Source organism: Medicago sativa, chromosome 3, assembly GCF_051527215.1.
Source record: "Medicago sativa cultivar Bolivia chromosome 3, Bolivia_mono, whole genome shotgun sequence".
Lineage (NCBI taxonomy): Eukaryota > Viridiplantae > Streptophyta > Magnoliopsida > Fabales > Fabaceae > Medicago > Medicago sativa.
In genome coordinates this window covers 53,032,136-53,058,865 of record NC_140751.1, presented here as the reverse complement: position 1 = coordinate 53,058,865, position 26,730 = coordinate 53,032,136, and the positions used below count along the sequence as shown (strand labels likewise).

The following is a 26,730-nucleotide window of genomic DNA, read 5'->3' as shown; positions in this document are numbered from 1 at the left end:
GAATACTTATTAATTATAGTTAATTAAGTAGTTTAGTTGAATGAAAATCAATAAATATTATTTTGATATTTTAAATTGACAATTATTTTGAGACAGAACAGAAATGATAAAGAGAGATATTTTGAAGAAAGAGGGAGTAAAAGAATAAGGACCTAATTTTAAATTTTTTCCCCTACCAAATATTATCCATCCGAACCTATTCATAGTTGGTTTTGTTGGTTGTTCGTTCAGAAGAAAAAACATGGAGGTTTCAATGGTGGCAACGGGACTATTATTCTCTACTGCTACTACTACATCATCATCATCCACTCTAACAGCCCTCAGGCCTCAACAACCACCAAGGTTTCCTGCGTTTCCCACCCCTTCTAGATGCAACCCACTCCGAACAACAGTCGTTGTTACTTCTGCCACCGTCTCTCCCACCAGCGGCAATATCGAGCACAATCTTCAGGTTCAACAAACTCATTCTCTCCTTTTTCAATGTTTCATTGCTGTTCTGGATAAGGTTTTCCTTTTTTGAAATTGTTAAACTGCATTGATTAAGTTCATTCAGAATGGTTGCTGAGTTGTTTAATTATAAAATAATGTTCGTATAATTCAGTGTAATTATATGTTTCCGTGTCGTGTTGGTGTCGGATACAACACGTGTAATCCGAGAAGTGTATGTGCTTCATAGCATTATGAGGGCCAGGGATGAAGTATTAGTATTGACTATTGAGATTGAACCCAACAAATGGTGCTTCTTAACTTAAGCCCTACACTACAGTACAAGACCATTCTACATATTTTATTTTCAGTCAAGACCCAATTTGGTCTCACAATTTAGTTTATGACAATAACCAATACCTAAATTAGTCCCTAATATTTTTATATTGTAGACAAAATCAGGCACTAAGTTGTCCTTATTATGTAAATGTTAGGTTTTGGGTATTATTTATTGTCATGCGTTAAATTGGGCTGCAAGAAAACTGTGAAGGACTAAATCGAGTCTTCACTCTTCAATTTGTGCCACAACTTTTCCAAAAACATTTTGACTGTGATATCCACCACTCTTTATTTTTAACCTTATTTGCACTTGTTTTACAAAACACTAGGTAATTAACCTGTCTGGCCTTGAACTACTGACTTTGCTATTCTGCATTTCAATAGTTTGATCCGACAATATGTCTGAATTGTATATTCAGCTTGTATGATAATGGGTGATGCACATGGGTTTTATCGTCAATTTTGGAGCCATCTTATCTAAAGTTACATGTTTGATATAATTACAAATGAAGTGTTTATTATTGTCTAGCTTTCAACAACTACTCTTGTACAGTACACTAGTACAATGTTGATTACTTCCGAGTCATCCTTAAATTAAATGTTTTCTGGGATAATAATCCATTAGTCTAATGCTATCTTGCATTCACAAATACTTTTTGTAACTGAATTTTTGCTTTGTTTCTTATTATACAGGACCCTGAAAACAAGAGGCCTATTCGCTTTGATGAGAACCTCAAGAATGTCTTTGCAGGGAGAGATGAATTTGGTATGCTTGAGATTGCTGATTTGACAAGTCCTCACTCCCGTACTCGTGTCTCCATCTCCAAATCTTCCTCTGACCCCAACTCCGGTAAACCCTGGTCCAACCACCACCTCTCTCCTCCAGGTCAGCATGTTCTCAACACCTTACTCGACACACCCCCTAATACCCCCATTCACCTCAACAATATCCTCTCTCCCCTTTTCACCCAACCTCATCCACACCCCACTCGTTTATCACGTGATATTCTTGCTATTCTCAAAGCTTTAGGCTTTCGCAAAAAAACCCAACTTGCCTTCTCCGTTTTCGATTGGGTTCGCAACCATCAAGATTCTTCTAATCTTTTAACCGGTTCTGCTATTGCTGTTATTGTTAACATTCTCGGCAAAGCGGGTCGGGTTTCATCCGCTGCATCCTTGCTTAAAACACTTGAAAACGATGGGTTTGAGATTGATGTTTATGCTTATACTTGTTTGATAACTGCTTATGCTAGTAAAGGTCGGTATAATGATGCTGTTTCTGTGTTCAACAAAATGCAACGTGACGGTTGTACCCCTACTCTTGTTACTTACAATTCCATTTTGAATGTTTATGGCAAAATGGGTATGCCTTGGTCTCGTGTTACTGCCATTTTTGATTCTATGAAAACAAATGGTGTGGTTCCGGATCTGTATACTTATAATACACTTATCACTTGTTGTCGTCGAGGTTCGTTATATGAGGAAGCTGTTAATGTGTTTGACCGGATTAAGTCTGCGGGTTTTGTTCCTGATAGGGTTACTTATAATGCGTTGTTAGATGTTTTTGCGAAGGCTAGACGACCCAAAGAGGCTTTGCAGGTTCTTAAAGATATGGAAAGTAATGGCTTTTCTCCGACTGTTATTACTTACAATTCGTTGATATCTGCTCATGTTAGAGGTGGTTTGTTGGAGGAAGCATCCCGGCTTAAAGTTCAGATGGTGGAGAAAGGGATTAAGCCAGATGTTTTTACTTACACCACACTTTTGTCGGGGTTTGAGAAGGCTGGGAAAGATGAGTTTGCTTTTGAAGTTTACGAAGAAATGAAAGCGGCGGGATGCAAACCGAATATTTGTACCTTTAATGCTCTTATCAAAATGCATGGTAATCGTGGAATGTTTGTGGAAATGATGAAAGTTTTTGACGAGATTAAGGAATGTGGGTGTTCTCCTGATATTGTTACTTGGAACACGCTTTTGGCTGTGTTTGGACAGAATCAAATGGACTCTGAAGTAGCAGGAGTGTTTAAAGAGATGAAGAGATCCGGGTTTGTGCCAGAGAGGGACACTTTCAACACTTTAATTAGTGCATACAGCAGATGTGGTTCGTTTGATCAAGCAATGGCTGTTTATAAAAGCATGCTGGAATCTGGAGTGTCTCCTGATCTCTCTACTTATAATGCTGTTTTAGCTGCGTTGGCTCGAGGAGGGTTTTGGGAACAGTCTGAGAAAATTATTGCTGAAATGAAGGATGGTCGCTGTAGACCGAATGAGCTAACATACTCTTCTCTACTTCATGCCTATGCCAATGGTAAGGAGATTGAAAGGATGAAAGCACTTGGTGATGAGATCTACTCCGGCTCTATTGAAACACATCCTGTTCTGTTAAAGACCCTTGTTCTAGTAAGTAGCAAGAGTGATCTCCTGATGGAAACAGAGCGTGCTTTTTTTGAATTAAAGGAAAGAGGAATTACACCTGGCCTAACTACTCTGAATGCAATGATTTCAATATATGGGAGGAAGCAGGTGGTGTCCAAGGCCAATGAGATTTTGAACTTCATGTATGAGAATGGTTTTACTCCAAGTTTGACTACATATAATAGCTTGATGTATATGTACAGCCGTTCTGATAAGTTCCAAAAATCAGAAGAAATCTTAAGGGAAGTTCTGAAGAAAGGTATGAAACCGGATAAAATTTCATATAATACTGTTATTTACGCATATTGCAGAAATGGCAGGATGAAGGAGGCTTTGAGGATATTTTCTGAAATGAAAGATTCTGCACTTGTTCCAAATGTTGTAACTTACAACACATTTGTTGCAACTTATGCTGCTGACTCAATGTTTGTTGAGGCTATCGATGTTATTCGATACATGATCAAGCAAGGATGTAGGCCTGACCAAAATACTTATAACTCCATCGTTGATTGGTATTGTAAGCACAGCCGGCAAGATGAAGCAAACAGTTTCGTGAAAAACCTTGGTAATATCGACCCACATGTTTCCAAGGAGGAGAAAAGTAGGTTACTGAAGAGAATGGCAAGGGAATTGCCATGAGTTGGTGGATGACTTGCTTCATGGTTTACGAGAATTCGAAATATTATATATAATATCTGGGTATGGAATTCTGTGTAAAGGGGTGGCTCCTTCACTGCAGCTTATTTGGAGAAAAAGGTAGCAGTATGTCTGCTCATTGATGTTTGCTGGTTGGGTTGTATATAAAGATGGGAAATTAAATAATAGAAAGAGCAGGGAGAAGGGTTGGTGTTAATATCAATGCCATGTAGATAGTAAACTATGTAGTAATGCTATCAAGAAAAATACATGTGAAGTGAAGGCTGTTGGTATGACTGATGATTCCTGCAGGTATGACTGATGTTCGACTGAAAAAGGGCATTTTGGTAACTGAAAAGAGAGGGCGGGGGATGAGAATGGGATAACGGTTGGAGCGGAGTGGGGATAGTGTTATTGAGTAAGTTAACATTTATTTTCCAAGAGAGAGATACTAAGATTATACGAATCTATTCATCATTCGTTCGTTGTGAGTGAAAGAAGAAAGAACATGGCGGTTTCAATGGCAACGAGACCATTATTTACTTTACTACAGCATCCCCACTCTAATCCTCAGGCCTCAACAACCACCAAGGTTTGTTGCGTTTCCCACACCTACGAGATGCAACCCACTCCGAACAACAGTTGTTACTTCTGCCAGTGTCTCTCCCAGCGGCGGGAAAATTCGCAGCCCAAAAAAATCTCACCGGAGATGCAAGACCTCGTCGGTCTTCCTGAGATTTCACCAACCCAAGCACTCAAGCACATTTGGGCCTACATTAAGTAACACAATCGTCAGGTTTGTTTAATTCATTCATTTCTCTTCTAGATAAGGTTTTCCCTTTTGACCAAAAAAAAAAAACTAAATTTCACACAAACCCTAAGAATAATTTGTTTTTGAAATTGTTAAACCGCATTGATTAAGTTCATTCAGAATGGTTGGTGAGTTGTTAATTATATAATAATGTTCATTTGATTGTTTATTCTTTTCATTATCTTATGAGGAGGTTTCAAGACATTATGATGAAGTATATTATTATTGACTGTTGAGACGAATTCTTGATTGAATCCAACAACTGGTGCTTCTTAACTTAAGCCCTAATAAGCTAGGTGCCACTCCAATACAACACCATTCTTCATATTTTATTTTTAGTGAAGATCCAATTTGGTCTCACAATTTTCTTGCGACCCGACACAATTTAGTTTATAACAATAACCAATACCCGAATTAGTCCCTAATTTTTTTATATTGTAGACAAGATCAGGCACTAAGTTGTCCTCAATATGAAAATGTTAGGGTTTGGGTATTATTTACTGTCATGCATTAAATTGGGCCGCGAGAAAACTGTGAAGGACTAAATTGAGTATTCAAATTGAGCCATCACTCTTCAATTTGTCCCACAACTTTTCCAAAAATATTTTGACTGATATCCTCAACTTGTTCTACAAACACTAGATGATTAACTTGTCTGGCCATGAACTACTAACTCTTCTATTCTGCATTTCAATTGTTTGATCTGCACAATAATGTCTGAATTTTGTTGTATATGCATTTCTGTGCAGCTTACATGATTGATAATGGATGATGCAGATGGGTTCTATCGTGAATTTTGGAGCTATCTTATCTAAAGTTCCATGTTTGATATAATTACAAATTTAGTGTTTGATATAATCATCTAGCTTTCTACAAACTACTCTTGTATACAATGTTGATTACTTCCGAGTTATGCTTAAATTAAATGTTTTCTGGGATAACAATCCATTAATCTAATGCTATCTTGCATTCACAGATACTTTATGTAACTTTTGTAACCTTTTACTAGTTTTAACTGAATTTTTGCTTTGTTTATAATTACACAGGATCCTGAAAACAAGAGGCGTATTCGCTGTGATGAGAAGCTGAAGAAGGTCTTTGCATGGAGAGATGAAGTTGTTATGTTTGAGATTGCTGGGTTGATAAGCCTTCACTTCCTTAAATGATTGCAAGTTTACAGATTTTTCGCTAACGTTTAGTTTTTATATGGAGGCCACATTTTGGTGTACAGAACTGTTATATTTGGAAGTATCGTGTCCTACAACATAGTAGTAGCCTTGGTTTTTTGTTTTTGTTACTTTGGGTACAGAACAAGACTGTTGAAGATTTCGTTTTGAATGATGTAATTTCTTTAACATGGATAGTGTGTACTCCTTTTAATTATTAGGTTTTTATTGGATATGTTAAATATGTTGCTGCTGTGTTCTCCTTATAATATTGTAGGACATGATGAAACATTCTTGTGACATGATTTAGGGGTACCTTATCACAATCACAATAATGAATTAAACCAGCATGTGCATGCAATAAGGTTAGAGATTCCTGAACAATGTGATAATATTGTTTGTAACGATCAATTCCGATGAACTTTTCAACTAAGGCTAGAAATTCCTACCGTGTTTTACCTGAAATACAAGCAACAATGTTTGTACTAGTTCCAAATGGCTCAATTGATTTGATAATATTAATTGTTTTGTTTTTAAAAACGCATTCATAACTTGTGCACAACTTGTTCATTCCAGGTGATTTATAGCATAAACTTAATAGTCGTATGAAAGGATGAAGATACTTGCTTAAAGTATAGGGATGGTATAGGAACTTCTTCATTTGGTAGCTTATCTAATTAGTACTAACAAAGGTTCAATAAAGTAACATAAGAAAAAATAATCACCAATCCCTTGGTTTGTGAATGATGAACCATGTGTTGGGTCCTGAAGTGAGCTTAAACCACCGGGGAGGCATTACAATGGTTTGAGAGTAATGGTGTAAATGAGTTAGACATTACTTTTTCATTTAAAATCTGAAGACATTAGTTATATGGATCTTCTTTATTCCATCCGTTTTAAAATGAGTGTCTCACAAATTACACTTATTTGGTGAACAATTCAACTCAACTGATAAGAGAAGTATCATATGCTTTTCTATAAACAACTTAAATTTTTGTTCTAAATTAATTTCTTTTCATAATCTCAACTACTAAACTCCCTACTTCAACGATTTGTATATTCATTGTTTCATTCTATGCTTTATTCATATGCCAGTTCAGTTAGTGAATTTCCAAAGATTATTAGTGACTAATATGTCCTGAATTAATAATTTCCAAAGATTATTATTATGAAAAACAAAATTGAATGTCAATTTTTTTTAAAGGACTAAAATGAATAATCGCTCTAAATATATAGTCTCAGAGCTTTACCCTTTTATATAACTCTACTCAGTTCGACTCATTAGAATATCAAAGATCAAGACATAAAGTTAAAAACTAAAATGGTTGAACAAACATTATAAACTAGAAATGATAGCAAATGAAACGGGAAAACAATTGTAACATGTATATCACAAGATACAAGGTGATGCAGCAAAAAGATAGATCATTCAGCCATATATTGCTCCAAACTAATTTTTCTTCAGAATTTCTCCCAAAAAATATTTAGAAATCAGAAGTTTCTAGTACTGTTAAATACAAAATACATACACCTTCAGAATTATAAGAAACTAAGATCAAACAACTGGTTTACGCAGCTTTTCGTGCAAAATCTTAAAAGACAGCCAATTTGCTCAAAGTTACCTGCACAAGCAACAGCAGACCAAGTTTAATAGGTACATGCATCATAGAACCAAAATTTTAAAACCAATTAACCACTTCAAAACTCAAGTCATTTCCAGAAGCAAGAATATTGCTTGTGTAAGTGACTGACAGGTAGATGGAGAAATCCACCTTTGCAAATTTGTTGTCATAAAGAACACAGCATGAGTGCATTACCTACAATGTCCGCAATAAAGTTGAGTTGTAACAAGATAAGCGAAGTTACATTGCCGAGTTATGAAGAGCATAACACAAGGACTATTGAAATTGAAACCGCTATATTAAAATAAATATGTTCAAAATAACAATTGAACCAAGGATTTACGTATTAGCAATCTATAGTGCTACTGTACCTGCAACCATACCGCGAGAGAAATGGAAACATAATAAACTAAACATCCCCCTACCTGGTTATCATCCAATAAGTTAGGAAGTGCCTTTGATTCAAATCACCAGGAGCTTCATGGATTGATTTTTTTTTTTTAGGAATGTTATTCTTTTTGAACTTTGAGCTGCAATTGTTTTACTTATTTTCCTCTGATCATACAGGTGAAGCACCAGTAGGGCATTTCATCTTAATATTTGATTCATGCTCCGCTGCAAAAGCTAAAGTCGAAATGAATGCCCTTTGGCCTAAGTTTGATGCTTGTTTATGACATCTGGATACTAGGCCTTCTGAAGATTGAAGTGAAACAAAGGGACTAGCAAGAAGCGTAGCTGAGGTCACAGTTGAAGCCTGAGAATTATCAGATGCCTTATTTACCTCTTGAACTGATTTACAATGGCTGTGATCCCTCACAGAATCATCAGCTGAATCTTTCCCTAAAAATCTTGATTTCAGTCGTTCTGCCATGGATTGGTTTTTGTCTGAAATCTCATGTGAGAATAGCGCAGTTTGTGGTAAATTTTGTGCAGTTCTATCACTGGTTTTTCCATTATCATCCTTATTCAGCAGTGAAACTGAATGTTCAGACAAACCAAAATTGACTGACTGAGGCAACTTCAATATCATTCCTTCTGCAGTGGAGTGAATAGAACGTTTAAAACTGCAAACAGAACCTTTGCCGAAAGAAAGAAAGTTGACTCCCTTGGGCATGACAGCTGGAATATTTTTAGAAATTTCCGCAGTATTTTGACCTTTATCTGCACATGTTCCACTGTGGACAAGATTTCCCTTGTTTGGTTGTACCGTGTCTTGTTTTGGTGTACTAGGTGATAAGTTAGCAACATTTATAAATCTAATTCCTTTGGGTGCTGAGGTAGGCTTTGTCTGTGAAACGTCTACCTTATGTTCTACATTGGTGTGAGAATAAATTCTCTTAGAATTGGAGTTGTTTTGTTGGACAGAACCAGTGCCATGATTATTCAGTGGTGTACTGAAATTTGTATTTCCTGACGAAAGAGGAGACTTCAACTCTGGTTTGCAAGCATTTGTAGGCGTAGGTATATCTTGGCTGGTTTGCACCTAAATGAGAAAGAGCTCATTTTAATCCAAGAGAGAATAAATATACAATGCAAATCCACTATTTACAGTGTTGTCAATTGTGGATCCCGGAAAAAAGAAGTTTGTTCAAATTCCACTATGCTACTATTCAAAAACAATTTGTACAAATAGTGTATCACGGAACAATATTGGTTTTTCAAATTTTACTATGCTATAGCGTCAGTGTAGCCGCTATAAGACAACATTGATTATTTATTACGTTCGTTGACATTAAGTCATTTACAACAAGTAAAGTTGAATAGGATGTCGTACCTGGTGTGAAAACTTACATTCACCACCTCTACAACAGGAGCCTTGTGACACAAAATTGGAACAAGGATACTTCTTGAGCTGATGATCATATGGGCAATCATTCCCTTTCATACAAGAGCCACAAGCATGGTGAGTACATGGCTGCAATTTCAAAATCAATACAAGGTTCTGTAAATTTCTCTTGGTTTTGTTACAACTTGATGAAAAGAAAGCTTAAATATGTTTTTGTTCATGTTGGAATTGGTACTGTAATATGCAGAGTATTTGATTTTAGGCCCTCTAGTACAGAGTACAGACAACATAAGGACTAAAATGAATATCAAACACATTAAAGGGACTAATTCCAACAAGAACAAATTTTACTGAGATTAAAACAAAAATCATGGACCAAAAGTAAAAAGTGGTATATTTGCAAGGATAAAAAACAAAAATTTACCGGGGCTAAAACCAATAGGTGGCATATATTTGCAGGGACCATAGACATATTTAAACTTGAAAAGAATACTAGGGAGTAATATTTTAAAAAGACCAATACCATGGACTTTGTTGAAGGAATAGCATCATGTGAGAAATTGCAGTTATCACCCTGTCAAATTTGTTTTTGTCAAAGCAAGAGAAAGTAAGAATTGGTAATTTTCAATAGATAGATTATATTATATTTACATATTTTATTTATAGACACACAAACAAATATTGCACAGATTGCAGATCTTGATGAGGTAACCAGGGTCGGCCCAAGGGTAAGGCAAGCAAGGCAATCACGATCTCAATTACTTTAAAAAAATAATAAATACTTGATAGTTGATAAAAAGGCATTATGTTGATAAAATTTACTTGATTACATTAGTTTAATATATGATTTTGTATGTATGAAAACTTCAATTAGGCCTCAATATGTGTTGGTTCGGCCCTGGAGGTAACTTTCAGTTTTCACAAATCCACAATAAACTTGTTTCCAGGGTTCAGATAAATTCAAATATCAAATTATATAACTGAAAAAGAAGAGTTTACAAGATTTTAATTTAAGTCATGAATACGGAAATCTTCTGACATGACAGGTAAATATCAACATGAAATTTATCTTGTTATTTAAAGACATGGCTCATTAACCCCATATATAAATGAATATTCAAGCAAGTTCTACGTTCCAATTAATAAATATACAATTATTACCTTCAAAAAGTTAAATGAAGCATCAATACTAAAATAACAAGTTCTCATATGCATTGTGTAATGGTACAATACAACAACAAGAACCAAGCCTTATCCAACTAAGTGGAGTCGGCTACATGGATCATACGAAGCCATAATGCTCTATAATAAAATATTTCTATTCAACTCATTAATATCTAGATCTTTCTTAATAGTTTCTCTAATAGTTTTTCTAGGTCTTCCACTCCGTCTAGTGATTTGACTACTCTCCATGTGATCTACTCTCCTTACTACAGAATCTACATGTCTTCTCTCTACATGCCCAAACCACCTAAGTCTAGTTTCCACCATCTTTTCTACTAGGTGCTACCCCAATTCTCTTTGTAATGTCGTCATTTCTAATCCTATCCCGTCTAGTGTAACAGTATAATGAAGAACAATAAAAAGAAACTTAAAACAAGCATAAAGGTGTCATGATATAAAGTGAAGAATAAGTCGGGGTTTAATATAATTGAGTTTATAACAACCTCATGGCATCTTCCTTTCATATAATGCCAACATTCTTTAGCTTTTGGTTTTTGTTCTGGAGGCTGAAACTTGGGCCTTTTAACACCTAGATCTCTGTTCTTTTCTGCTCTGTTCTTTCGATACTTCTTCTGCAGAGCAAATTTTATCAAATAAAGAAATCATCAGTAATACGAAAACATAGAAATAGGGATTATTCTCGTAACTTGCAGATAATCAATAAACCAATGTTGAAACGACTTCGAAGGATGTGAAATTAATTGGCTTCAAAATATATCTACAAGTTTAGGGCATTGATACAACATAAAGGAAGACATTAATAAAATCAGAATAATACCCTCTTTCTAGTTTTCTTCTCCTGAGAACCAGGACCACGCTTGCTCCCACTGGCATCAACCATCTGCTGCAAATGATCAATAATTCACCAAAAATATAAGCATCACTTGCATTAAAATTATTAAATTTTTGGTCCCCATTATGGAACTCTAAAATAATAGCCTTAAGGATTTGGTTGACCGTAAAATAACTTGTCAATTATTCTGATATTTAGTTCATTTCGCCCAAAAATTGAAATAGGGCAAATAAATTGGCAAACTTAATGGAAAGAGAAAGCAATATGAAGACATACCTACAAGCAAATAAATTGGCAAACTTAATGGAAAGAGAAAGCAATATGAAAGAGAAAGCAATATGAGTTGCCAGTTAATACAGTTAGACAGTTACGCACGGATAGTAATCTAGTGTGACATTCCTACTGTGGTCATTCTTATCGCAATCTATCTATAATAAGCTATTCCTTCAATACATTATAATAAATGATGTGGGTCCCACACAAACAATGTAGAACCTATATTAATTTCAACAAATGGAAGAAAGTGTGTTAAAAAGAGTGTTAAGAGAGTGTTTTGCTAGCAATTATCTTCTTCATAAATAGTAGGATAATGAATCAACTGATATTGGAGTTATTTCAGAGGAGGAAAAATCAACTAGCCTCAAAACCCATATCACAAGTTTCGAACTTCAATACAATATTAAGAAAGAAAATATAACAAGCCAACAATATAAGAAGAACACCTTTTTGTTTTTCTTCTTCTTAGCATCAGGACCACTTTGTTCCTTTCTGCTGGCATCAACACTCTGCTGCATATGAACAATAATTAATCAAAGAAAAGTAAACATCACCAAGTTTTAGCATCATTGAATAGTTGTCTATATTATGGAACTCTACATAGGATGCCGAAGGATATGGTTGATGATAAAGTATTATAGAACATTATTCCACCATTAAATAAATTTTCCCAAACAAACTCAAATAGGGCAATATATTAAAAATTACATAAGGAAGGATCATCATCGAATATCTTCAGTTCATCATTGGTAGTGAGTACAAAACATAATGTAATGGTAAATAAAATTTATCTTCCATTCATCATTGGTAGTGAGTACAAAACATAATGTAAAGGTAAATAAAATAAAAGGTAGGTTATCATTGCATATTGTGCTAAAATAATGGGTGAAACCCATACCTGTACTACAGATGAGTTCCCGTGATCTTTGATAGAGGTTTCTTCCATGAATCCTTTGTGCAAGACTTGATTTTTGGTTAAAGTTGGTGTATTTTGAATTGCATTTACCATAAAGAGATTAGATGGAAAGCCTTGAAAGGAGATACCCGTTTTGAAAGGAGAAATCATGTTTTTCATCTGTTCTGAAACTATAGCATCCGCAGAAGACACATCAAATGTGTTTCCATCCATTGAAAAATCTCCAGAAATTTCTCCCTCTTCTAAATCTCCTTCTTCAATCAGAATATCGGAAGAACTTGTTGTATTTTTCACACAAATTAACTTCTCTGATTTCTCTTCATTTTGTGTTTCACATTTATCTTCCATAATTGTAGAATCCAGTAATCCACCATCTTCTGTCATATTCAATGCTTCAATATTTGTATCAAGATCTAAAGAACTATGAGTTGCTTCATCAACCTTATGTCCACTCTGTTCTTCCTTCTCAAATTCACCCTCTTGAATAGTAGGAAGATATCCTGCTAGAGGACAAACCAGTGTTACCAATTCTGTTTCCTTTTGTTGTCTTTCATTGTTTATACTTGATGTACTACTAATCACGGAGTCAGAAGCGTGTCCCTTTGTTGACTCGGACACATGAAAGCCTTCCGAGTCAAGTTGATTAAGCTCTCCTTGTACTTGCGACTGCACCTCACTTACACTTTCAGACGTGTTTGTACCAGAACGCAGATGTTCAACATGTTCTACTCGGTAATCCATCAAATCAACTTCACTACCGCTATTCTGTTTCTCGCAGTTCAGGGGGATTAAACTATCATCACAAACAGGATCTTCAGCCCCTTTCACAACAAGCTCCAACTCGTCCATTATCATCTGTTCCAAATGAAAACCATCTGTCTGTGTAGACGGTTCATCTACTCCCATAAGAAATTCTGCTGCATCATCTAGGACCATAGCATTGGCACTCAAATCCTTGCCCTTGTCTCCAACACTTTCAATGGTCTCATGGACATCATGCATTTCCTTCAAGGGTATTGGACCCTTGGGATCCTTGACATCAGCACCAACTTTTAACTCAAAGTTCTCAGGCTCCTTTTCCTGGTTTTCTTGCTCCATTCCAACATTGCCATTATCTTGAAAGAGGAAGAAAAATTATTAAATGTTTTAACAAAGAGTGTAGCAAAAAAATATGAAAAGTGCAGCAATTATATAGGACCTATCATCAATTTGATCCATAACAACAACCAAACAAATAAGCTTTAATTCAAAATCCAACAGGAAACTTCACAAAAAAGTTATTAAAAAAATGAAGAAAAAGAAACACCTTTCTGTTTTTCAATCAACAAATATAAAAAAAAAGGCTAGTTAAAAATGTCTGCAATCGCAACCTTAGCTGTGACATCAAATTATTTATATTTTTGTTTTGACAGGAAGTTTTTTTATATCTAAAAAAAATATATTGAAGAAAAGGAACGGCCTTGTGTTTTCAATTAACAAAAGAAACTGAATTTAACAATCATTCAAATCAATAATATCAGAAAAGAATGGGGGCAAGCGCTTCCACAACCCTAGCTGTGAGACATGAAGATTTTTGATGTCTCTGACACTGCAATCATAGCCCTTAATAGAGTAATATAGCACAGCTAGCCAAACAATGTGTTAACCTTGTAACTGTGCGAGCAGAATACTGGTACTACAGAGCCAAACAAGACCATGTTCGTATAACTAACTGTGCTGACTCGATCACTCAATCACGAATAGCGGATTGATAAAATTCCGCTATGCAATATTGTTATAACGCCACTATAGCCGCCATTTTGAACACATTTTGTACTAAATAGCATGTATCACCAGACAATAACGGTCTGTTAAAATTCCGTTACACTTTAGCCTATGTTTGGTTCCACGTTTGGAACAACCAAAATCGACTCTTAAAAGGTGTAAAATTGATTTTGACATGTCTGGTTGATCTCCAGTACCATTGATTTTGCCTCCAGAGTTGATTCTAACCTCAAGCTAGGGTTTATCGCTTGAGTCTAAATGTGATTTTTACACTGAAATTTATTTTTCAACTCACTTTCATGCAAATGTATCAAAACATAAATCACTCTACATTCAACTAAAGTAAAATTAATTCATTGAAAATCAGTTTTTCTCACTGCATAACCAAACATTCAATTGAAATGATTCGATGAAATACATAACAAAAAATGTATACTACTTTCCTTCTTTTTCTCTCTCAATTTCTATTAGTAGCCTAGTGGCTAAAAATTCACCTCCTATGGTGAATATACAACGACACGGAACACAACAGTAGTAAAACAAGAGGTAAAAGTAGAAGCAACAACAGTAAGAATAAGGAAAATAGGATATGAAAGGATGTACCAGGAACGTCGAGGGGTTGTTGAGTTGAAACCGTGGAAGGGGAAAGGTGGGTGAGAATACGGAGAAGGGTGGTGTAAGTATGACTGCGGAAGTGAGATCGACGGTAAGGAGGGAAAGGCATAGGGATGATTTCAGAGTCTACTTTCTCCATTGCAGAAAAAAACCATTAACAATTCTCAATTTTAAAACCCTAAAACAAACAATTGGAGAAGGAATGAGAAATTAGAGAATCATCAATTGGCTTAGAGTGAGTGAGAACCGAGATTCTGGGTTTGAAGAAGAGAGAGTCATTGAATGGGTTATGTTGCCTCCGTAGCGGCTGGAGTGAGAGGGCGGCACACGAGGGAGCTCCTGCTGTGTTGTTGTGGTTCGAGTGTGACAAGAATGAACCACGAAAGGGCACATTTATTTTCTTCTAAATACGTTTTTTTTTGTGTGTGTGTGTTTTTTTTTACAATTTAATTTTTAAATTAATAAAATCAACTAAAAAGTTCATAATTTAATTTTTTTTTTGAGAGAAAAAAGTTCATAAATTATGAAGAGTACATCAATTTAATCTCTAAATTATGATGAAAACTAATCAATTTTGTTAACTTAGAGACTAAATAGTTAGATGAAAAAATAGTAAAGACTTGCATTTCTTGATTTTAATATGGGCTAAATTGATGATATCCTAGAGTGATAGTTTAAGTTTTTTTTTTTTTAGTTTTACATTTTTATTTTGGTTTTTGTAGGCTATCCATGACAAATCTAGAGTTAGTGCTTGTTTGGGATGGAGTTTGCAAGCAAAAAAGCAAGTTTGGGGGATTTCCAAAGCAAATTTGCCGTGATTTTTAAAAGCTAGCAATTGGAGCTTTTGGGTTAAAGTGGGTTCTGCCGTGCTTTTACACAAAACGTGGGTAGAAAAACTCTGTACCAAACAGGCTATTAGCTTGAATGAATAACGCGCGGTCTGAATCGTTGAATAGGACTTTCGTAGAACAACTTATATAAGTTTGCTCTTTTTGCTCATTTAACATGCAAATGGTTCCTTTTTCTACAATTGAACTGGAATAATTTTTTTTGGTAGAAAGAGTTGGAATGTGTATAGTTGTAGGGTCTTGTTAACATTTAAGAGTAGAGGTGTCAATGCATAGTTAACATTTGGGAGTAGAGGTGTTAATGCTTACTTTGATAGTCATAATGGATTAGTTCGGATAAGAATCCAATCTACCAAAAGATCAAATCATATTGACATTGGATTCAATTTTATGAGATGTTTTACATATAAAAGATAACCACTCTAGACAACCAACGTATTGTTGACCAAACAATAACTCACTATAAAGTTCAAAACAGTTTGTCTTGTTTTTGGTCTAATTTTTCTTTGATATATTGTATTGTTTTATACTCCCTTATTACCATAATAACAACACCAATCTTGACTTTTGAAATAGAGACTATCCCACTTGCACAAAGTGTTCTTGACTCTTGAGTATGATATTATTTCCAATGAAAAACATAGTTTTGAGGATAAAACATAAAGGGTATTCTAACCAAATACAAAGTCATTAATATAAAGTGAGTCTAATACAAGGAGAACGATCCAATTTTTTTTTTGACATGGAGAGGATAATTAACTTTCAAACAAATTTAATTTATTACATATTTGAATGCATTTTCTCACTATTTTCTATTCCATTTTTTTAAAATAAAAATGCATTTAACTATTTCTTAATTGGTTTGGAAATTACAGCACTAAGCCAAATTTTGCACTTCTAATTCTAGACCACAATCATAGTTCAAATGAACAGTAAATGCAACAATTAATCAATGTGAGATCCTTCTAATCCTAAAGAATGATCAGAAACAAGTTATCCATCTATCCAAGAGGATAGGAAAAATTGAAAAACTACCCATTTCCAACACAGTCTTAAATTGTGGTTGCGACCGCAGTTGCAGTCATGTTGTTAACCTTTATAGTAAAAATACCGACGCATATGGCCAAAATTTCAGTTGCAATGCCATTAAAGCGTTATACGACTACCACAACTGCGGTCGCGCACTGCAATTTAAAACCATGCTTAATTTTGCAAGTGAAGTCATTAAACTATGCTTTATTGCAATTCTGGTCTCCAATTGTACCATTAGTAGGACCATTATTGTTTGGATTTGAATTACTTCCAATGATGGAAGTTATGGCAGCAACTAGAGCAGAAGTGAATTTCGGATCAGAAGTCATAGCAGCTGTTGCAGCACTAACTGTATCAGCAAATGAAGCATTTTCCATTCCAAAAATATTCGGAGCTGACATAAATTTCTGAGCCAAAAAGGGTTGGAGAAGGTTGAACTGTCCTTGCTGTAGTTGTTTTTGTGATGAATTATTGATAGCTTCTTCAGTGAGATCTAGTGTGATAGTTGGAAATGGAGCTGAAGCTGAGAGTGTTGCCATGGTGTGTGAACAAGGGAGTGATCCACTTTCTAATATTGTTGGATTTATTAAACCATCTGCACTTGTCATTGGTCCTGAAAGTAGCATTGATGCTGCTGATGTTGTTGTTGATGCCATTGCTTTTGCTGTTGGTGGTAGAGCATGGTTATGTTGTCCTTCATATGTTGTTACCAAAACACTTCTATCTTCAGCACATCTTTGAACCTATATTTAATAAATAAGCATAACAATTAAATGAATAATTAAAACGTATAAAAAGTGTATAACTCTTTGTTAATGGTCTTTATTAAGTCAAGTTGATCAAATTTCTCTTTTTAAAAATTTTATGAACCTTAAATTTGATCTAAGTAAGTTTATATGTTCACAAAGTCTGCTAAGTAGTTAAGAATTTGACCTTAATCTTGAGATACAAATTTTAAATCCTCTCAAAGTTGTAAAAAGATTATTAAGGTTTTTTTTTTCTTCTTCTAGATTATCTTTAAAGAATGACGGGTAACTTATCCACCAACCAATGAAAATGTGTCTTTATTAGTTTGTGGGTGCCACTTGAAAATCTACTTATGTGACTAATGTTCATTAATTAGATAAATTACCCACCATTTTTCTATGGATAACCTATGTGTCACCTATTATTAACGTCACTTTAATTAAAAATAATTTTACCCTTCGCTATTTTTTTTTAATAAAAAAATCTTAACAAGTCTATATGAGTGACCAAAAGAAACAAATATTTGTAACTTTATATTAGAACCAATTTAAAATATTTCAACTACATTAATTTTGGACTGACTCTTTTCTATATGTGCAAATTACTGAACATAAAAGTATGTAATCAAATTTCATAAAAGGTAGAGAGATAGTATATACTTGCTTCCGAACTGGACAAGCAGTGCCCATTGTGCAACGATAATAAGCTCTTGGACATGGATTCCCCTTTGCCATCTTCTGTCCATATTTTCTCCATTGACATCCATCTGAAATCTGTGATACATTAATTGATCAAAAAGAAAATTAGTCTAGCAGCAATTATATAATTCACATGGCACACAACATTGTTGTATTTCAACGATACACACACAATATACACTAGTGTTAAACAAATTCTACGGCAGACTAGTTTGATGAATGTTGTTACGATGTTTGAAAATTGTCCAAAATTTATCCAAAACATTAATGATGCCGTCCTCTAGAAGTAGAGGCTCAATATCCTTTTGTCCACGCTACTTAAAGAGAGACTTGGTTGGCACTGGTTTGAAAATCTCAAGGGAATTCACCAAATTTGAAATAATGACTGAAATTTGAGAAATAAAAAATAAAGTTGATGTGAAATTTAAACACTTCGCGACGAAGTTAGAGACATATTTTGCCTTTTTCCGTCTTGAAAATCTCAAGGGAATTCACCAAATTTGAAATAATGACTGAAATTTGAGAAATAAAAAATAAAGTTGATGTGAAATTTAAACACTTCGCGACGAAGTTAGAGACATATTTTGCCTTTTTCCGTCGCTATTTCAACTTTTCTATCAGTTAGAATTCACCAAATACCATCTATGCTAAAATTTGTTAATTAATTTGATGTGATATATCATTGATTAAAAAGTTTTGAAAAATATAAACAGGCATGATTAGCTAATTAATTTGACACTAACCATATTAGCTTCTGATCTTGCTCTAACTGAGACACGAGCTTTCTTAATCATTGATTCTGATGCTTGATCATCAACACCCTTGAAAGAATTCACCCTTGGAACTTGGTTTGAAAGCCACCCTTGAAATGCTTTATTTGCTTGTGAATTCTCATGATGATCTTCTTCCTTTTCAGTCTTCTCTTGTATAATTCCATTGTTGGAAAACTTTTGAGTACTCTTTTTATCGCACTCCATCAAGTCAACCATGTTTTCTCTCTCTTGTGAAGGCTCACCCTTAGCAAAACCCATGTACAAAAATGGCCTTGGAATCATATTCATACCATTCTTTTCTTCAGCTGCTTCATCATTATTCTATACAAAACCAGATCCATATGTTAGTCACTGAACTAGCTAGCTTCTTCTTTTTTACCCAAAAAAATACTAGCTAGCTAGAACAATATAACTATAAGAGTAGTCCATTTGTAAAAAAAAAAATCAATATCTTATACCTTATATTTATGATTGTTGCGGATTCGATGAGAAAACACACCAATAACAAACTTGATGTGTGGAGCAAGGGATAATTAAGCAACCAAAATCAAAGTGTATGGAACAATTAACACAAGCCAAAAGTAGAAAACAACAGCGAGAAAAAAGGAAGAGAGAACACAAAGAATCTGTTTACCCAGTTCGGTCCAAATTGACCTAGTCTGGGGGAGAGAGCAGCCCTCCGTTCCACTATATGATGAGTAACGTTACAAAAGAGATTTCAATGGGTTACAAGAATAAGTCTCCCGCCTAATTCTACCCAAATCCCAGCCTCTTCCCGTAACCAAGAGACTCAATCCTAATAGTGTTTCCCAAGGTGAATCAACCTTCAAACCCTAGTTTGTTGCCAAGAGACAAACTCTATACAAACCCTAGTTTGATTTCTAAACCCTTGTTTCAGCCCCCTCTATCTCTCTCTAAATAGTCTGATACAAGGCCTATATTTATAGTAAAAGAAACTCCCATAAAATTGTAACAAATCTGGCCCAAAAATACGTTTCTGAAAAATAACAGCACGCGAAATCGGCCACCGATTTTCCAAATCGGCCACCGATTTTTCCCGAACAGAAAACCTCCCAAAAGGCAGCCAAAATCGGCCACCGATTTTCCAAATCGGCCACCGAATTGTACTTTCAGCAAACATCAATTTTGGCCTCCAAACTCCAATTTTGAGTCACTTTCACAACAATCTCCACCTTGACTCCAAATTAGTGATGATGCCCATTTAACATCAACACCTTGCTGCTCTTTCCCTTGCTTCCCACTACACCAAGTAGCTCCACAAGTTTACACCTTAATCTCTTCAATCATCGGAATGCCTTCCGCCCCTTTGAAGATCCTTGTGTCCAAACTACTCAAGGAATTTCAGGTAGTTCCACAAGTACACACCTTAACCTCTTCAGCCATCGGAATGTCTTCCGCCTTCTCGAAGATCCTTGTATCCAAACTACACTAGGAATTTCAGGTAGTTCTACAAGACTACACCATACCTCTTCAATACGAGACATCTCCCGCTTCCTTGAAGATCACCTTGCATCCAATCACCCTTGGACTTTTAGGGTAATTCCACAAGCCGTGCTATACATTCTTCAACCTCCGGAATGCCTTCCGTCTTCATGAAGAAAACCCTTGCTCACCACTAGAGCATAGCACCCAAGGTCCTCCATAGTCGTACCACTCCCGGTGTGTTCAACTCCACCTAAAGCTGAGCTTCCAACCTCTCAACTAGCAAATGAGTACATCCCACTATGTCTTCCTTGAACCTCCACCTCAACCGGTAGATCATGAGTATTCTTACCACCGCCTCTCCAGGCTGATGTTGAGTGTTTAACGTCTCTCCAGACGATCACTGCTCCACTAGGCATCAATCCCAAGGTGACCAACATCACCTTCTTCATCCTCCAAACAACACCACACCATCAGAGCACCCGCATCCCCAAGACGCACCTCAATGTTCTCCAAATCACCAATGATTTTGTTGAACTCCATAAGTAGCTCCATGACGATCTTTAACTTTACCATCCTGAATAAGTAAAGTTGTTGCTTTAGGAATTGCCGACGGGTCAAAGACTTTGTCATATACAAATATTCGAACTTTGACCACATCGATGCCGCGGTTGTATCCTTTGCTGCTTCTCTCGAACCTTTATCTCCGAGGCACAAGACAATGGCACTCCTGGCCTTGTCCACCATCTCGGTCTTCTCCGCTCGTGTCATGGTGACCGGTAACGAACCTTCACCCTTCAAAGCTTTCTCACACTTTTGTTGTATCAACACCGCTTCCATCTTTACCTTCCATAACCCAAAATCGTTATCTCCGGTAAACTTCTCAATATCCCACTTCGAACCCATGGTACTAGATTATCCTTTGACCTTGCCCCACGGTGGGCGCCAATTGTTGCGGATTCGATGAGAAAACACACCAATAACAAACTTGATGTGTGGAGCAAGGGATAATTAAGCAACCAAAATCAAAGTGTATGGAACAATTAACACAAGCCAAAAGTAGAAAACAACAGCGAGAAAAAAGGAAGAGAGAACACAAAGAATCTGTTTACCCAGTTCGGTCCAAATTGACCTAGTCTGGGGGAGAGAGCAGCCCTCCGTTCCACTATATGATGAGTAACGTTACAAAAGAGATTTCAATGGGTTACAAGAATAAGTCTCCCGCCTAATTCTACCCAAATCCCAGCCTCTTCCCGTAACCAAGAGACTCAATCCTAATAGTGTTTCCCAAGGTGAATCAACCTTCAAACCCTAGTTTGTTGCCAAGAGACAAACTCTATACAAACCCTAGTTTGATTTCTAAACCCTTGTTTCAGCCCCCTCTATCTCTCTCTAAATAGTCTGATACAAGGCCTATATTTATAGTAAAAGAAACTCCCATAAAATTGTAACAAATCTGGCCCAAAAATACGTTTATGAAAAATAACAGCACGCGAAATCGGCCACCGATTTTCCAAATCGGCCACCGATTTTTCCCGAACAGAAAACCTCCCAAAAGGCAGCCAAAATCGGCCACCGATTTTCCAAATCGGCCACCGAATTGTACTTTCAGCAAACATCAATTTTGGCCTCCAAACTCCAATTTTGAGTCACTTTCACAACAATCTCCACCTTGACTCCAAATTAGTGATGATGCCCATTTAACATCAACACCTTGCTGCTCTTTCCCTTGCTTCCCACTACACCAAGTAGCTCCACAAGTTTACACCTTAATCTCTTCAATCATCGGAATGCCTTCCGCCCCTTTGAAGATCCTTGTGTCCAAACTACTCAAGGAATTTCAGGTAGTTCCACAAGTACACACCTTAACCTCTTCAGCCATCGGAATGTCTTCCGCCTTCTCGAAGATCCTTGTATCCAAACTACACTAGGAATTTCAGGTAGTTCTACAAGACTACACCATACCTCTTCAATACGAGACATCTCCCGCTTCCTTGAAGATCACCTTGCATCCAATCACCCTTGGACTTTTAGGGTAATTCCACAAGCCGTGCTATACATTCTTCAACCTCCGGAATGCCTTCCGTCTTCATGAAGAAAACCCTTGCTCACCACTAGAGCATAGCACCCAAGGTCCTCCATAGTCGTACCACTCCCGGTGTGTTCAACTCCACCTAAAGCTGAGCTTCCAACCTCTCAACTAGCAAATGAGTACATCCCACTATGTCTTCCTTGAACCTCCACCTCAACCGGTAGATCATGAGTATTCTTACCACCGCCTCTCCAGGCTGATGTTGAGTGTTTAACGTCTCTCCAGACGATCACTGCTCCACTAGGCATCAATCCCAAGGTGACCAACATCACCTTCTTCATCCTCCAAACAACACCACACCATCAGAGCACCCGCATCCCCAAGACGCACCTCAATGTTCTCCAAATCACCAATGATTTTGTTGAACTCCATAAGTAGCTCCATGACGATCTTTAACTTTACCATCCTGAATAAGTAAAGTTGTTGCTTTAGGAATTGCCGACGGGTCAAAGACTTTGTCATATACAAATATTCGAACTTTGACCACATCGATGCCGCGGTTGTATCCTTTGCTGCTTCTCTCGAACCTTTATCTCCGAGGCACAAGACAATGGCACTCCTGGCCTTGTCCACCATCTCGGTCTTCTCCGCTCGTGTCATGGTGACCGGTAACGAACCTTCACCCTTCAAAGCTTTCTCACACTTTTGTTGTATCAACACCGCTTCCATCTTTACCTTCCATAACCCAAAATCGTTATCTCCGGTAAACTTCTCAATATCCCACTTCGAACCCATGGTACTAGATTATCCTTTGACCTTGCCCCACGGTGGGCGCCAATTGTTGCGGATTCGATGAGAAAACACACCAATAACAAACTTGATGTGTGGAGCAAGGGATAATTAAGCAACCAAAATCAAAGTGTATGGAACAATTAACACAAGCCAAAAGTAGAAAACAACAGCGAGAAAAAAGGAAGAGAGAACACAAAAAATCTGTTTACCCAGTTCGGTCCAAATTGACCTAGTCTGGGGGAGAGAGCAGCCCTCCGTTCCACTATATGATGAGTAACGTTACAAAAGAGATTTCAATGGGTTACAAGAATAAGTCTCCCGCCTAATTCTACCCAAATCCCAGCCTCTTCCCGTAACCAAGAGACTCAATCCTAATAGTGTTTCCCAAGGTGAATCAACCTTCAAACCCTAGTTTGTTGCCAAGAGACAAACTCTATACAAACCCTAGTTTGATTTCTAAACCCTTGTTTCAGCCCCCTCTATCTCTCTCTAAATAGTCTGATACACGGCCTATATTTATAGTAAAAGAAACTCCCATAAAATTGTAACAAATCTGGCCCAAAAATACGTTTCTGAAAAATAACAGCACGCGAAATCGGCCACCGATTTTCCCGAACAGAAAACCTCCCAAAAGGCAGCCAAAATCGGCCACCGATTTTCCAAATCGGCCACCGAATTGTACTTTCAGCAAACATCAATTTTGGCCTCCAAACTCCAATTTTGAGTCACTTTCACAACAATGATAATGAAGGATACACAAATACTTGATAATCATAATTATTTCGTGGTTTCGATTCTCATCTTGTCTCCTTGGCATTGATGAGTTAAATGTAATTCATTTAGAAAAAAATTAGTCGGTCTAAAGGTTTTTCATCATACAAAAAAAAAAAAATTGATTAGGTAGTTACAAACAAAAATACAACTCTAGACAAATATAGGTTGAAGTTCAAGTAGCGTTTGAGTTCTACATTGACTATGAATGGAGGAAAGATGAATGTAAATGAGAGTTGACTCATACCTAATATCTTAAGATTTTGGATAAAGACGAGGAGTCAACTCTCTTAGTGGGTCCTAAACGTTTAACTCATTACTGTTTTTGACGCTCAATGAGCTCCCCAACAAGTGGTATCAGAGTCATGGTTCAACTGACTGGGTTAGCAGGATCCTAGTGTGAATGAAGCAAATGATCGATGTAGGTGACTCACACCTAAGGGGAATATTGTCAGAATTTAAGTGTGAGTGGTTAGTCTCGCTTCAACTAGAAATTGATGAAATATTGGATATATAAGAGAGGTGACTCATACACCTAATGTCTTAAGATTTTAGGTAAAATTGTGGTGTCAAGGTCTCTTAGGAGTTCTGGATCTTCAGCTCATTGCCGCTCTTGACTCTCCATGGAATCTCAAACAAGTCGTATCCGAGTCATGATTCGGCTTGGTGGCAGATCAGGATCCCAGTGTGGATCAAACTAATGATGTGGGTGACTTACACTTGAATAAGAGAGAATGCAAATGTGAGTGGTTAGTCTCACATCTCCTATAAATGTGAGTGTGGATCAAATTAATGTTGGATATATAAGAGATGAGACCTATATACCTAATGCCTTAAAATTTAGGATAAATATATGATGTTAATTTCTCTTAATAGTCCTGGACGTGTAGCCCATTGCCGCTCCTGACGCTTCCTAGGATCTCGAAAGAATTGTATCAAAGTCATGGTTCAGTTTGGTGGGGGAGCGACTAGTGTGGATCAAGCTAGCGATGTGAGTGATTCACACTTAAAGGGAAGATTGTTAGAGTTCAAGTATGAGTAGTTAGTCTCATATTGATTAAAAATTGAGAAAATGTTGAACGTTTAGTTCATTGTTGTTCTTGGTGCTCCCCAAACTCCCCAACAATATACAAGAAAAAAAGTAGCTATATTTAGTAAACCAAAATATAAGCAACAACTAGATAATGTCACTTTAGTAAAAAAAAAATAGAAACTAATGTCATCATACTATGTTATGCTTTAAACATCTTTCAATGCAACAAGTCTTTATAAACTGTGTGAAAAAAGGACAGTTTAAGAAATGCAATGATTTTTTTACATTATAAATAAAAAATAAATAAATGAGGTTACTTGATATTCACAATACGATTATAATTAATTATTTTTCCTGTAATTAAATCCTGCGGAACTAGTTGATTTTTTATTTATTTATAAGAAAGAATAGAACTACCTCATGTTTATTCTGTTTCTGCTTCAGCTGCATAATATGCTCTTCTAGGGCATTGTGATCAATTCTAAGCCTATCAATTAGCTCTCTTAAACGTTGATTTTCAGCGTGAGTTTGGTGCAATTTAGCTACCACAGCAGCATACTGTATACACAAAAGGAAAAATATATTCTTAATGAATGGTGCAATTTAGCTTTACAATTTCCTATTGGATTGTATATGCGAAAGAAGAATGAGATGTGATGAATGATAGAAAAATATAGAATGCTATATGTTGTGATAATGTGAAAGAAAATAAAAACCATTCTTAACATGTATATACACATTTCTTCAAAAAATCAAAACAATATCTACTATAGATGACCACCAAGAAAAACATACCTCATTTTCGTTTCTTGCATTGGCATATTCTCTATCATCCATTTTGTTGCTAGGAGAAATCTTTGTGAGAAGATCTAAACTAGTCTAAAAAATCAACAACAACGATAAGCTAAATTAGCCCTTTTAGTAAAAAATGAAATAAAATTGTAAAATGGAATAATGGAATATCTATTGAAATTAATCAAATAATTATGAGTTCATCAATTTCTTTTTGCCAATATATACATACATCTACGTGATGATGCTCCATTTGGGGAAGTGTTAGGTCATTAACTGGACTCATTTTCTTCTCTGCAAAGAAATCAACCTCATCCATGATTAGTCGTTTTCCATTAAAAGACATGACTTGAGAAGAAGAAGAAGAAGAATGTGGAACTTCAACAACATTTCCTATAGCATCATTACAAATGACTTCTTCTTCCATTTTGTGATATAAATAATAATATTAATTAAGGAGAAAGGTGTTTGAGAGATAAAGAAAGTGGTTAGATGAGTATCAAAGGAGAGTCCTCTATAGCTCTAACAATAGTATTCATGCCCACAAATTTGTTTTAAAGAAAAAGAAAGGTGTGTGGAGATTATAAGAGAGAGGGTTTGATTCTTATTAAGTTGAAGTCAGAGTTTGTGAGATGCAATGGACTCGGCAACAAAAATGGTTAGCTTGGACTAAGACCAAATATTAATTTACTCCAAACAAAAAAAGTTGGTTGTGTGAGGAGAAGGAACTTGAATATGAATATTGATAATAATAATATTAAAGATTTGGGAAATGAGGTAAGATGATGCGTATTACAGTCCACATGGCACTCTTTCATAGGTTTTCTAAGTAAACAAGGAGAAAAATGTTGGAGGGAGGACATGTGTTTAAGACAGTACTATTTCTTTTTATAGGGGAGGCAGTACTATAATATATATGGATGTGTGATATTAATTTAGGTTTTTTTTCCTAAACACATTTGAATATATGGCAAGGAATC

At 36.0% G+C, this 26,730-nt stretch overlaps 3 protein-coding genes and 1 pseudogene across 30 annotated transcripts; 2 read left to right on the top strand and 2 right to left on the bottom strand.

Moving 5' to 3' along the window:
• Positions 1 to 208: 208 nt before the first annotated feature.
• On the top strand, positions 209 to 6,047 carry LOC146938273 (Pentatricopeptide repeat (PPR) superfamily protein). Its single transcript, XM_085752244.1, has 3 exons — positions 209 to 451; positions 1,459 to 4,612; positions 5,674 to 6,047. Exons 1-2 carry the CDS (start codon positions 242 to 244, stop codon positions 3,817 to 3,819), a joined length of 2,571 nt encoding a protein of 856 aa, XP_085608370.1. The 5' UTR covers positions 209 to 241; the 3' UTR covers positions 3,820 to 4,612; positions 5,674 to 6,047.
• LOC146938274 (uncharacterized) lies at positions 4,325 to 6,047 on the top strand (annotated as a pseudogene). The gene is made up of 2 exons (XR_015031227.1): positions 4,325 to 4,612; positions 5,674 to 6,047. The product of XR_015031227.1 is annotated as an uncharacterized LOC146938274 (transcript).
• Positions 6,048 to 7,201: 1,154 nt separating this feature from the next.
• Positions 7,202 to 15,154, bottom strand: EMB1789 (CCCH-type zinc finger family protein). Of its 27 annotated transcripts, none has more exons than XR_015031239.1 (11): positions 14,778 to 15,154; positions 12,393 to 13,525; positions 11,941 to 12,006; positions 11,204 to 11,269; positions 10,869 to 10,997; positions 9,725 to 9,775; positions 9,190 to 9,330; positions 8,592 to 8,898; positions 7,841 to 8,534; positions 7,566 to 7,610; positions 7,202 to 7,415 (listed from the first exon to the last, which is right to left on the bottom strand). XR_015031239.1 is itself a non-coding variant. In XM_085752249.1 (9 exons), exons 1-9 carry the CDS (start codon positions 14,926 to 14,928, stop codon positions 7,975 to 7,977), a joined length of 2,604 nt encoding a protein of 867 aa, XP_085608375.1. In that variant the 5' UTR covers positions 14,929 to 15,154; the 3' UTR covers positions 7,202 to 7,974. The 27 variants fall into 27 exon arrangements, 7 of the variants coding, with proteins under 7 accessions (XP_085608375.1, XP_085608377.1, XP_085608376.1 ...); XR_015031244.1 differs by having other exon boundaries at positions 11,204 to 11,266; XR_015031242.1 differs by having other exon boundaries at positions 11,941 to 12,003.
• Positions 15,155 to 16,518: 1,364 nt separating this feature from the next.
• Positions 16,519 to 26,458, bottom strand: LOC146938271 (putative WRKY transcription factor 31). The gene is made up of 6 exons (XM_085752243.1): positions 25,983 to 26,458; positions 25,754 to 25,837; positions 25,376 to 25,516; positions 18,858 to 19,208; positions 18,076 to 18,189; positions 16,519 to 17,412 (listed from the first exon to the last, which is right to left on the bottom strand). The coding sequence occupies exons 1-6, from the start codon at positions 26,175 to 26,177 to the stop codon at positions 16,867 to 16,869; spliced, it is 1,431 nt and encodes a 476-aa protein (XP_085608369.1). The 5' UTR covers positions 26,178 to 26,458; the 3' UTR covers positions 16,519 to 16,866.
• Between the last annotated feature and the right edge of the window lie 272 nt (positions 26,459 to 26,730).